This window comes from Halichoerus grypus, chromosome 13, assembly GCF_964656455.1.
Source record: "Halichoerus grypus chromosome 13, mHalGry1.hap1.1, whole genome shotgun sequence".
Classification (NCBI taxonomy): Eukaryota; Metazoa; Chordata; class Mammalia; order Carnivora; family Phocidae; genus Halichoerus; species Halichoerus grypus.
In genome coordinates this window covers 21,698,137-21,712,268 of record NC_135724.1, presented here as the reverse complement: position 1 = coordinate 21,712,268, position 14,132 = coordinate 21,698,137, and the positions used below count along the sequence as shown (strand labels likewise).

At 35.6% G+C, this 14,132-nt stretch overlaps 1 protein-coding gene across 2 annotated transcripts in view; it reads left to right on the top strand.

Annotated features, from left to right (window-relative positions):
- Positions 1-14,132, top strand: part of DCC (DCC netrin 1 receptor) — a 1,153,179-nt gene that overhangs the window by 545,420 nt on the left and 593,627 nt on the right. For both annotated transcript variants that reach the window (XM_078060292.1, XM_078060291.1), the window contains exons 4-5: positions 9,982-10,132; positions 11,561-11,697. In XM_078060292.1, coding sequence (XP_077916418.1) covers positions 9,982-10,132; positions 11,561-11,697 — 288 coding nt within the window. The remainder of the gene's footprint in view (positions 1-9,981; positions 10,133-11,560; positions 11,698-14,132) is intronic.

Here is a 14,132-nt window from a genome sequence, read left to right as displayed (position 1 = left end):
TCTTCCAAACTCTATCTACAAATATCAGTATGTGTGTGTACATGGAGAAAGAAAGAGGAAATATGAACAGATGTAGGAATATTTACAGAGAAGGAATGTCATTTTTAGTACTGAATTGGTGTAAATGAGGAAGGGAAGTAATAGAATCATGGAGTGATGACTACTAGCTCCTGAGAAATGGTTCTCTTCTTCTCTGTTCAAAGCTCCTTGGCTTTCAGCCAGATGGAGGTTTTTTTTCTATTTTTATTAAATATATTTTGATTCCTGTGATCAGTCTGGATTAGGCTGGTTTTTAATAAAAGACACTCTAAACACAGAGTTAGAAGGAGTTTGATGGAATTTTTCACTCAGAGCACATATTATTATACCTGCTTGTGTTTGAAGACACAGGGTACCTGCTGAATTTCCTGAAACAGAACTAGACGGGGGATGGCTAAGGAGCCAGCAGGTGAACAATAGGTTAGCTTGAAACTGAGGATGCAGGGGCGCCTGGGTGGCTCAGTTGTTAAGCATCTGCCTTCGGCTCAGGTCATGATCCCAGGGTCCTGGGATCGAGCCCCGCGTCGGGCTCCCTGCTCCGCGGGAAGCCTGCTTCTCCCTCTCCCACTCCCCCTGCTTGTGTTCCCTCTCTCGCTGTATCTCTCTCTGTCAAATAAATAAAATCTTTAAAAAAAAAAAAGAAAGAAACTGAGGATGCAGACAGGAAACTCGCTCTGTGAAGTTAAATTAATTTGTAACTCTTAAGCCTGGGAAGAAATCAAAGAGAATATCCCACCGTAGCCTGCAGTGTCCTTTCATTTCCAATTGGAAAAGTGTTTGATATTCCATTGAGGCAGTCTTTTAATAAAGAAAACCAAAGAGTATACAACAAGAAAAAAAAAGGTTTTGCATTCAGAAAGCATAAAAATTAAAAGCAAGTACTGGTTATTTTGAGGAAGATAGTTATTAAATTGTGAAAACTGTTTTTGTTTTTGTTTTTGTTTTTTTGCTGACACAGATGCCAACAGTCCATAATTAAATTTGTCTCTGCCTCAGTTATTCTTTAGATTCAGCCATGCAAGTTCAGTGTTGAGATTCATAAACAGTAACTGAGGAAAATGGCCCCATGAAAAGAAAGTCATTGTCATCACAGGGTGAGCATGCATTCCACTATGCACGGGATAGTGCCAGGCACATCTAATGTCCTAGAATAATTATAAAGAGAGTTACCTTTCACTCTAAAATGTACCCAATGTTGGATAATATATGTAGTGAATCTGGTTATCTATGATGAGGTAAGACAAAATCATGTGGTCTTGACATATTTGGGAAAACCTGGGAATGCAGAGTCAAATTTAGCTTCTAGTTGGCCTCATAGACTCAGTTAATCTGGCCACTGTGACATCTAATAGAAAGTTTTTTTTAATTGAAATGCCCTAAAATAGAAAATTCTCTCTCCTTTTACAGTGTGCCTTCTCCATGACTCTTTGGGTAATTGGGCCCTGAAAACAGTTGAGTTCTTATTTCTAAATATGTGAACTGTAGGTAAATGTGTCAGGTTATATGATCCAAGATCCTTCTTGACTTTTAATAATCTATTGCTGAAAGAAAGCGACTGAAAATACTTAAGTTTTTCACTGCCTTCACAAATGAAAGTAATGATAATAATAGCGATAAGAAGAAGAAGAAGAAGAAAGAGGAAGAATGACATTCACTTTTTTTTTTTTTTTAAGTAGGCTCCATGCCCAGCATGGAACCCAATGCAGGGCTTGAACTCATGACCCTGAGATCAAGACCTGAGCTGAGACCAAGAGTCAGACACTTAACCGACTTAACCGACTGAGCCACCTAGGCTCCCCTACTTTATCAATTACTACTTCAAGGATGCAAACCTATTCCCATGTTGAAAGGAAATGGGCTTCTTGAATGTCTCAGAAGATGGACTAATTTGTTTAAACTATCTACATCAGTTCTCAAAGACTGGTCTAGGGACTCTTAGTGTTTCTCAAGATGCTTTTAGGGGATCTGCAGGGTCAAACCTATTTTAATGATAATACAATTTTTTTTGTATTGTTTCACCATGTTGACTAAGAATACCTTTCATGAAGCAATAAAATTATTAATTTTATTAATTCTCAATCCTTAAATTCATATATTTTTTAGTATTCTGAATATCAAAAGAGGAAATACATATGAAGGATGTCTAAGTACATTAGTTTTTGATTTTTGCGATCATTTGATTTCAAGCTGAATTAGCTCCTTTTTTTTTTTTTTTTTTTTTTTTTTATGAAACACCATTTTTACTTGAAAGGGCAATCAGCACAAAAACTGGAGCTATTCAGACTTGGGTACTAGTTAGACATTTTCTCAAAAATGAACAAAGTGAGGCAGTCAATTTAAGGAAAACAGTATCTGCTGCCAAGGATGAAATTGAGGCTTTTAAGTAAAAATTAGAAATTTGGAAAACTTGTATCTGACACTAGGAGCTTGACAACATCACGACATTAGAAGGCCTTTCTGATGGGATTGGTGGTGATAGTAACAAATGGGATTTTTTGATACTATATAATGAAATGTGTCAACATTGGGAAGATCTGTCTAATTCCCCGTGCCATCCCAAATGATGGCAGATTGATGGGATAGTATCATGCATGGGTAAAAAGATCTATTCAAAATGCAAGATAGACCAACAGATTTTTATATAACAGTGCAAAATGTTTATCAATATGGGGTCAGATTCCACATTGCAGCTAACTTTCAAGAAACTACTTATTGGTATAGTGTTAAAGGATAAAGTCTACAATTATTTGAAAAGGCTATTAAAATACACCTTCCTTTTCCAACTACGTATTTGTTTGACATCAGATCATTTTCATATAACGCAACCAAATCAACATATGAGAACAAAGTGAATACAGAAAGTAACACTATAGTCTAGTTATTGTTGATTAAACCACTCGTTAAAAAAATTCACAAAACTCAGGTGCCTGGCTGGCTCAGTCAGTAGAAGCAACTCTTGATCTTGGGGTTGTGAGTTCAAGCCCCATGTTGGGTGTAGAGATTGCTTAAAAACAAAATCTTTTAAAAAATTATAAAAATGTGATGTACTACCCCTCTTCTAATATTTTTATTTTGAAAAATGCAGTTTAAAAATACAAATATGATGATAAGTTATAAATAAAAATTTAATAAATATTTTTTAAAAGTCTCAATTTTGACTTTCAATATGGTAAATATTTATAGCTATAACCTACATAAACAAAAGTTCTTTGGGGTCCTTGATAGTTTTTAAGAGCACATTGTTTCCTGAAACCAAACAGTTGTGAGATCCATTGTCTGTATCATCATTCATTTTCCTAATGATTGTAGATTAGTCCTTTCCAACTCAGATAACAGATTAAGCTAAATAGACCAAATTTTCCATTTAAAAAATTAGAAAGGGAGGAAGGAAGGAATGAAGGAAGGAAGGCAGGCAGGAAGGAAAGCATAAATAAAGGCAACATGTTGCCATAAGGTGTTTTTACACTTGAAATGCAATCTGTGTATGTCAGAGATCAGTATTCCTATAAGGACTCTTTTCCCTCTAGTTACATACTACCCTCTTGCTCTCTGAGGAGATTAACTCTTTTGCCACCAGGATGACAATGAGATCAGGTCAGATGGAGAATCATACCAATATTCCCCACCCCCACCCCCAACAGGAAGAAGCTAAACTGGCTCTTAGTCTAAGCAAATCAGACTGCTTGTTATCAATTTAGAAAAATTGTTTGCATAATTTTTTGTATTCACTTCCGTGAGCATCATATGAAAGAGGTCTGCTTATTTTTTTTGGTTTTTAATAAAATGACAGAGGAAAAACAATCCATTTTTGCTGGTTTGATTTTAAAGCTATTGCCAAATATGTTTTCTCAAGTCTACCCTTTCATTTTCATCTCATTTTTATTTTAAAACATATAGCACATACATAAAAGCATATACAACATATGTGCAGTTCAAAGAATAAACATAAAATGACCATTTGTATACCTACCACCCAGTTTATGAAATCCAGTATTACAAACTGGTAATCTGATGCCATTTCCTGTGATGAAATCATAGTCATTAATTAACTGGAAAAAATTGCCATGTTCAGCCTATTAGCTGAACAATTTCATTTGGATCTGAATAGTCAATGCCCATATAGCAAGAACAAAAACGATTTTTATGGATATTTCCTAATTCCATCATAGTCCCATTAAATCAATTTAGTCAACAAAAGTCATGACCTAAAATTTCAAGTTTACTCTTTCCAGGGCTTTTCCACCTATACCATTTTAGAGCCTAGAGAGAAACCTTTCATCTGTTTTTAAATATATGCCTTGTGTTTTAATCATTGACTTTTATAATTTCTTTGTTCCTTGTATAATTATCCTCCACCTTGCAACACTAGAATTTAACACAAATCTCTACTGTAAAAATATGTGTTCTTAAAAAAACCTTTGAAAATAGAGAAAAATCCAAAGATGTAAATAAAAACCACTCATGATTCTGTCACACAAAGATAACCTTGGCAATTGTATCTCCATCCTCCCTCTTTTAAAACCTAAATCTACTTTCTTGACACTCTTCTTTAAAAAAATCACATTTTAAGGAAGAAAAATAAGACAAATATTTATTGCTACATAACAAAGCACTGTAAAATTTAGTGACTTGAAATAATTTATTATCTCTTATAATCCTGCAGTGTATCTCAGCAGTTCCTCTGCTGGTTTCACTTTGGCTCCCTTGTGTATATTTGGCTGAAGTGGAAGGTTCAAGATGGCCTCAATCACATGTCTGTCAGTTGGTGCTGGTTTTTGGCTTGGGGGACTCAGTTATCCTCCATGTGCCTTCTTCAGGTAGCTAGACTAAGATGCTAGTCTCAGAAAGATTCATGGCAGAAACTATAAGACCTCTTGAGGCCTCGACTCCAGAGCTCATACAGTATGACCCGCACCATAATCTATTGGTCAAAGCACAACACAGGGCCAGGCAAGATTTAAATCATGTGGAACTAGACCCTCCGTTCTGGATTGGAGGAACTGAAACAGTTTGTGATCATATTTAATCCATCACAATGTTATGAAACATATGAACTACTTACTATTAAAGAAAATTTCTATTAGCTTTTTTGGGAACTTCCATAATCTTAGAATTTATGAGGTTACATATTTATAGAGAATTATCTTTGGAGAAAGAAAACCAAATTTCTCTGGCAATAGCTGATATTTTTATACCTATCATCAGGTCACAAACACTAATGCCTCCAATGAAGCTACAAAGATCATAAACATAACTGAAATGGGCCAGGCAGAGATTGAAGTCATCTGGAATATATATGCTCTGTCTAAAAAAGTAATAGCAGATGGTTATTCTGTGGCAATATGAGCCCAGTGATGCCTGAACTACTGATATTTTAAGATAAAGACAAAATCCCAGTGAGTTAAAGTTATTTTGTGTATCCTCATAAATTGATTTAAAAGTTTTTATGGAAAGACAGGAGACCTAGAATAGTGAGAACAATACCAAAGAAGAAAGTCAGAGGATGCACACTGCCTGACATCAAAACTCATTATAAAGCTAAATAGTCAAAATGGTGTGATATTGGCAAAATAATAGGCAAACAGAGTGATGGAACAAAATAGAGCAACCAGAAATAGACCCACACAAACAGTCAACTGATCTTTCACAAAGGAACAAAATCAAGTCAATGGAGAAAGGATAGTCTTTTCAACAAATGGTGATGGAACATTTGGACATTCATATGCAAAAAAAAAAAAAAAAAAACCCACAAAACCCAACCTACCAAACAAACAAACAAACCTCTAGTCACAGACCTTATACCTTTTTCTAAAAAAATTAACTCAAAATGGATCATAGACCTAAAAGTAAAACATAAAACTATAAAAACTCCTAGAAGATAACAGAGGAGAAAATCTAGGTGATCTTAGGTTTGACAATGAAATTTTAGACCTATAAAATAATCCATGAAAGGACAAATTGTCAAGTTGTGATATTAATAATTTTTGCTCTACAAGACAGTGTTAAAAGAAAGTAAAAACAAACCACAGACAGAAAATATTTGCAAAACACACATCTGATAAAGGACTTGTATCCAAAATATACAAGCACCAGAAACTCAATGATAAGAAAACAAACAAATCAATTAAAAAATAGGCAAATATCTGAACAGACACCTTGTTGAAAAGGATCTAAAAGATGGAAACCAAGCATATGAAATATGCTCAAGATTATATGTCATTGTGGAATTGCTAGTTAGAACAATTATAATGCTAGACACCTATTAAAATGGCTAAAATCCAAAAAATGACCATACCAAATGCTTAGGAGGATGAGGAGTTAACAGGACATTCATTGCTCTTAGGAATGCAAAATTTCAGAGGTACTTTGGAAGACAGTTTGGGAGTTTCTTACAAAGGTAAATAGTTTTACCATACAGTATAGCAATCACTCTTCAAGGTACTTACCCAATTGAGTTGAAAAGTTATGACCAGACAAAAATCTGCACATGGACATTTATAGCAGATCCGTTCATAATCACCAAGCAATCAAGGTATCCTTCCATAGGTGAATGGATAAACAAACTGTGGTACATCCATATAAGGGAATACTATCCAGCAAGAAGAGCAAATGAACAATTGAACCCCCCAAAGACATAGAGGGATCCTGAATGCATATTACTAAGTGAGATAAATCAATTATCAGAAGACTATAAACTGTATAATTCCAACTGTAGGATATTCCTATAGAATATCCTATATTTCCAACTATAGGAAAAGGTACAACTATAGAAATAGTAGAGAAACCAGTAATTTCCTAGGGTTTGAGTTAGGCGTGGTAGGCGAGTGATGAATAGGTAAAGCTTAGGGGATTTTAAGGGTGGTGAAACTATATGATACTGTAATGCTAAACACATGACATTATGCATTTTTCCAAACCCATGCAACTATACAACACAAAGAGTGAACCTAATGTATACTATTGACTTTAGTTTTTAATAATGTATCAATATCACTTAATTAATTGTAACAAATGTACCACCTTCATGTAAGTTGTTAATAATAGGGGAAACAATGTCAGGGGATGGGGACCTGGTCTATGGAAACTCCCTACTCTTCAATTTTTTTAGTAAATTAAAATTAAAAAATAAGCAAAAACATTTTGTGTTGGTTGATTTTGTTTTCTAATAAAAGAAAGTGTAATTGTTGAGTTGAATTATTGGATCTTTTATGGATAAATATATACTATTGCACATAGGCACCAGGTTAATTTCCTTCTAGCCATAAGATCATATGAAGTAGATCTTACTTGATGCTGTGGAGGATATTATTATAGTGTGGGTGTGTGTGTGTGTGTGTGTGTACATATAGTATAGTATATGCTATAAATAGTATGGTATATACTATAAGTAGTATAGTATTATGCAATATATGCAATTGAAGCATTTCTGCTGAGGAACAGGTGGTGGAAGTAAAGAAGTAAAGCATTCAAATAGATAAGACCCCGTTATGAAGATAGCTATTTGTAAATGTACATTTTGGGAACTGTCCATTTCAGGAAATTTATTGTTAAGCAACATTATCTTTCAAACTATTCTCATTTGATTTGAAAAGTCACTTTCAAAAAGGGAAATGACACCTACCACCAGCAATTTTTTTAAAAGTTTTGAGACATTTAAGGACAATAAGGATTAACACATTTCAAAAATTCTTTCAATATTTTCATTGCAAAGACTATTTATTTTTGTTGCTGTAACAACCAGAAAGAGATGTGAGAAGACTGAGAAAGTGTGAATTTGTCTTTCTCCACACAAAGTACTTTAGATGACAATTACCATTCCAACCATTAACAGGAGAATTGGTATTTTTTTTATTAACCTAGGGTCTAGCTGTGTAGAGTTGGGTCAGGCCAAGGAAGATTAACAGCAGTGTTAAAATGTGTCCCAGATCTCCTACCTCACTTCCTCTCTGCTCCTCTATGGCTCACACTATGACACAGTTGGATCTAATTTTCCTTGGCAATTCTCCATCCACCCTAATACTAGTTTTTAAGATTTCATGGCCTCATTTTCTTCGCTTCAAAATTGTGCTTTGCGTTTGAAAAAATGGCAGGTTACATGTTAATTCTATTTAATGCATTAAGTTGAAAATAGTCAAATTAAACCTTCATAGAGGGATGCAGATTTTAATAGGGATGTGGAAATATAGCATCTTATCTTTTTTTTTTTAAGATTTTTTTTTTATTATTTATTTTGACAGAGAGAGAGAGAGACAGCAAGAGCAGGAACACAAGCAGGGGGAGTGGGAGAGGGAGAAGCAGGCTTCCCGCTGAGCAGGGAGCCCGATGCGGGGCTCGATCCCAGGACCCTGGGATCACGACCTGAGCCGAAGGCAGATGCTTAACAACTGAGCCACCCAGGCGCCCCATCTTATCTTAAATGAACTTTGAGTGATAGAAGTTTAGTGAGCAAGCGGGTCAGAGGGTATCACCATGGCTGGGATATCCTAACCATAGACTGGTGTTGGTGTGTCCCAGGCTTTAGGAGTGAAATATATGTGGGGGGGTGGAGGAGAAGCTCTTAAGTCTCACAGAGTTTTCTCTTGATGTTGCACCAGGATTTTATAATTCTTTTTGCTTATTCCACCTGATACAATTTTAGCAACTTTGGAACAAACTTAGTTCTAAGGTGAATGGAATGAGTCTTTAGGTTGAAAAGACACTGTTTTAGTTACCTGCTAGTAAAAATGAATAATGTTGGGGCACCTGGGTGGCTTAGTCAGTTAAGCATCCAACTCTTGATTTCGGCTCTGGTCTTGATCTCAGGATCCTGAGATGGAGCCCCGTGTTAGGCTCTGCACTGAGCATGGAGCCTGCTTGGGATTTTCTCTCTTCCTCTGCCCCCTCCCCTCACTTGTTCTCTCTTTCTCTGTGAAAGAAAGGAAGGAAGGAAGGAAGGAAGGAAGGAAGGAAGGAAGGAAGGAAGGAAGGAAGGAAGGAAGAAAAAGAAAGAAGGAAGGAAGGAAGGAAGAAAAAGAAAGAAAGAAAGAAAAAAAGAAAGAAGTAAAATGAATAATGTTGGTTCCATAGAACTAGAAAATGCATTGAGTGAGGTAGGAGGATACAGGAGCTCTTCATCTACATAGTCTCAGCTCTAGGGGCAAACTCTTTGGAATGTTGTTAAAAATTTAAAATAAACAGAAGGCTTAGAAACAGCCTAACTTACTATTATATAAAACAAAATTTAATGTAAGGTCTATTTTTGAAGACAGCAGATACTTTTTTTCAGTACCTTCTACATTCTACCTTCTCAATACTTGTATGTTGTTATTTAACACAGTTCTAACAGCCACAGAAGCAATAGACAAAGCAGAAGGAAGTCGAATAGATATTAGTGGCAGACAAATTGAACATATCAGAAAGTTACAGGAGAGGGGCGCCTGGGTGGCTCAGTCGTTAAGTGTCTGCCTTCGGCTCAGGTCATGATCCTGGGGTCCTGGGATCGAGCCCCACATTGGGCTCCCTGCTCCTTGGAAAGCCTGCTTCTTCCTCTCCCACTCCCCCTGCTTGTGTTCCCTCTCTCGCTGTATCTCTCACTGTCAAATAAATAAAATCTTTAAGAAAGTTACAGGAGATAATGTTTAGAGAAATTACTCATCATGTTGTCTTGTTCTATAATGAGAAGTCCACAAGTCCTGCAGCCCACACAATTGCTTGTCAGCTCAAGCTTCTGTCTGTTGCCTTATACCATGATGTCATCAACAGCTAAGAATATTCTATCATGATCCTAGAAACTAGGGATGGAAAAACCATTTAGGAGTCTAGTTTATAAGTTTCACTCGTAATTTCCAGTTTTTCTTCTTCTCTATCAGAGTGTCTTATTAAGGAGAAAAATGGTTCAAGCTACATAATTTATCTTTACAGTGTTTTTCATAAAAGATGTGATCCTGTGTTTTCTTTCCACAGACCCAGGGCTGCATAGGCAGCTATATTTTCTGCAAAGACCGTCCAATGTGGTAACCATTGAAGGAAAAGATGCCATCCTGGAGTGTTGTGTTTCTGGCTATCCTCCCCCGAGTTTTACCTGGTTAAGGGGAGAAGAAGTCATCCAACTCAGGTATCACAAATTGAAGACTTTTGTGAAGTATACATCACTGTTTCCCTTTCTCTAATTTGATATAGGTACCTAGAAATACTAGTTTTTGATGATAATTGATTTTTCCCCTGCATTCCTTGACATTATACAATATATGAAAGACATTTACCTAATGCGATAAAGAGATGGGGAACAGAGTCAAAATCTATGAGATCAATTCAGAAAAGAAATTTAGAAAGCCAGGGTTGCTGTTGAAAATGCCCTGTCCAAAAACTATTCAGCGAAGATAATTTGGAGGATCTCATCCTAAGGAAGTGGTATAGAGAGTGAAATATTTATTAAGAAATTAAAGTTTTCTTTTTTATTTTTTAAAGATTTTATTTATTTATTTGGCAGAGAGAGAGAGAGCGAGCACAAGTAGAGTGGCAGGCAGAGGGAGAGGGTGAAGCAGGCTCCCCAATGAGCAGAGAACCCGATGTGGGGCTTGATCCCAGGACCCTGGGATCATGACTTGAGCCGAAGGCAGATGCTTAACTGACTGAGCCACCCAGGCACCCCAGGAAATTAAAGTTTTCTGAATTGTAATATATAGCATGTCATTATAGGGTCTGTGCAATTTTTTCAGCTGCAGTTATATCTTTCACACTCCAGATATAACAATTATTTAAGATAAGGCAAAAGGAGAACATGGCTGGCTTTGAATTATTAGATGTTCATATTAAGGCATAGTTAGAAAGTAAACTCTTAATAGAATGGAACACTTAGCCTGAAACATTTTGATTAAATGGATTTCACTTAAGAAATTAATTTTGTTGATTTGGAGGTCTGGTGTACTCCTTTTTAACACATTTGTTTTCTATGATGAGATAGGTTCACAGACAATAACTTAAATCTTTAAATTTCATCTCCCCTCTCTATTTATATAACAACACTGTATGGTATGATGTCACAATACTTCTGAGAATATTAAAGCATGTGAGAAATCTGGTTGCAGCTTTAGCATGTCAAAACATGTTCTCTGAATGTAGCCAGACATTCTTGGTACAGTATGAAATGTGGCTTTGTACTAAATCAGATGTCAGGACACAAGACATTGACTTCCACTATGGGGAATCACTTCTCTGGAGCTTGTGGTCCTCAAATCCAAAATGAGAGAATTGCACCAGATTATCTGTAAGTTTCTTTCCAGTACTAAGCTTGGGCCCAAGTTTAATCTGTTTAATTTCTTTGATCACTGCACATAGCCTTCCAGTGGGAGTGGTTTATCTTGAGTGAATTTTTGATCAATAAATGTGATGTTACCTAGGCCCCCAAAATAGAGGTTTTTTTCTAATTTTATAATTTGATCTTTTGTGGAGTTTATTTAAACCTCTGAGTACCTTGCCTGGTATACATGTATGTATCCGTACATTAATCTACTCTCTAACTATATATGCCTATGTCTTACAGGTCCAAAAAGTATTCCTTATTGGGTGGAAGCAACTTGCTTATCTCCAATGTGACAGATGATGATAGTGGAACTTACACCTGCATTGTTACATATAAAAATGAGAATATTAGTGCCTCTGCAGAACTCACAGTCTTGGGTAAGTCAAAGGCTCGAGATTAGTTTACACTGTCCTTTTCAAAATACATGACCGTGACACTTTAAATGCTTATCCTTGAATTGCCTCCTGTGTTTATTAGTATGAAATTGCAAAGTCCCAATATTCCATACATGTCCTTACTTTATTTTGATTAATTGCAAAGGGGTTAAAAGCAGTGTTTGAATACTTGTTCATTGACTAAAATCTAGACGCAGCACTCTTTGGGCTAATTATTCCAATGATACAACTGAAATCTATGAAAAATTATTATTTAACAAACATGTTAAACAGCAAATGAGTTAAATAACAAATGAGAGATTCCAATAGGCGTGAATGAGAGAAATTATATAAACAATATGCGCTTGAGTGGAAAAGTCAGATATCATTTGAGATGACAGACAGGGTTCCTGACATTAAATTCAAATGTCTTGGTAAGATTGTTTTGTTAATATGGAAATACTGTAGATGTTATGTTGAGGGTGAACCAATAAAATCAAATATATCTAAGGAAAACACATAGAAAGAATCTAATTTTAAAAATTTAAGGGGGGTGGATGGTACATATTATTCAGAAAGACAGGGTCACCACGTACCTTGGTAAATTAATAATTATTATATGTGGTAGGTACTCAAACACATATTTTATCATCTACCCCAGATTTTTTTTTTAGTCAGTTTCACTTGAATCATGTAATTTAAAGAAAGTGCTTTACCATTTGAATTCCAATTGCTTTTTCCTGTAACAGCAACAACAAACAATTGTTTACCAGTCTTTGGATTTTTCCCTCTGGAATAAGTCTTTTCACCTTGTAAAGAGTACAGGAAAAGTCATAAGCTCTTTAAAAATTATTCAGTAGAAATGAAAAGGTATGGAATGCTGATTATATCTGCTAACCTGTACCATAATAGTATTATGCTATCCATTTTACTTTTTGGCTTTAAAGTTTATTCAGAAAATGCTTTCATCTTCAGATAGGGTAATAATGTATGTGATGGGTGAGACAATGGAGTTGTTTGTTCTTTGATCAAACCATAAATATTAAACTAAGAATAGAAAAAGGACTTTAATTCTTTGGTTTTAGAGGTAGCATTCTTGTCTTTAAGATGGTAGCAATTTAATATAGTCATTTTATATGAAAGTTTTTGGTGAAACAAAGAACTTTTACATTTATAACATCAAAGTACAGCAACACAGAATGACTATATAGAAATTATTTTGTAATGTATACCACTGATCATAAGGCAAATGCAGTTATAGAATTACCTAGAATTTATAGTGATCGTGGGTAAACTTCTAATTGCAAATATATGAGGTCAAATTTTATATCAAATTAATACACAATATTTGGACACATGATGCTTCATTGATATCTAAGCCAATTGTACATAAATTATGATTTCTGAGTAACTTAGCCAAGAAATATATGTAGGAATATCCATATATGCACATATATTAACATCCATAGCATCTTCTTCTGTGTGTTCCTGTGAGCATGTGTATGTTCTCCAGTTCTTTATTGTTAAGCATTGTCTTGTTTCCAAATTCTACTTAAAAAAGCACATACAGGGGCGCCTGGGTGACTCAGTCATTAAGCGTCTGCCTTCGGCTCAGGTCATGATCCCAGGGTCCTGGGATCGAGCCCCACGTCCGGCTCCCTGCTCGGCGGGGAGCCTGCTTCTCCCTCTCCCACTCCCCCTGCTTGTGTTCCCTCTCTCACTGTGTCTCTCTCTGTCAAATAAATAAATGAAATCTTAAAAAAAAAAAAAAAAAGCACACACAAACAACAAAAGCACTGAGATGATTATTCTGTATCTTTGTCATTTATTTGCTTATATGCTAAGGAAAAGTATCACAACAATGTTTATACTCACACCAGCAGTGCAAGAATTGCCTGTCTCCAAAAGAATACATTTCTCTCAGGGCGCCTGGGTGGCTCAGTGGGTTAAGCATCTGCTTTTGGCTCAGGTCATGATCCCAGGGTCTTGGGATCCAGCCCTGCATTGGGCTCCCTGCTAGGTTGGGAGTCTGCTTCTCCCTCTGCCTCTCCCTCTCTCTCTGCCTCTCCCCTCCACTCGTGCTCTCTCTCTCTTAAATAAATGAGTAATAAAAAAAAGAATACATTTCTCTCTACCAATATTTGCCTAACAATTTTATAAAGTGGACTCTCTTTGTTCTAATTTTCACCCTTATTAAATTTAGATTTATTTTTATAGTTTTACTGGACATTTGCATTTTATATTTTGTGAGTTAGCTGTCAATCTTTTTTACCTTTATACATTTATTAAAATATTTATCTTTATTTTGTTGATTTGCAGGAACTATTAATATAGGAAGAATAGTAACTATTCTGTATAGTCTCTGTGTGTATGTATTTTGTTATTTCTGGTTTTTTGTTTTTATTTTATATTTTGTATAGGATACCAAGTATTTTTCC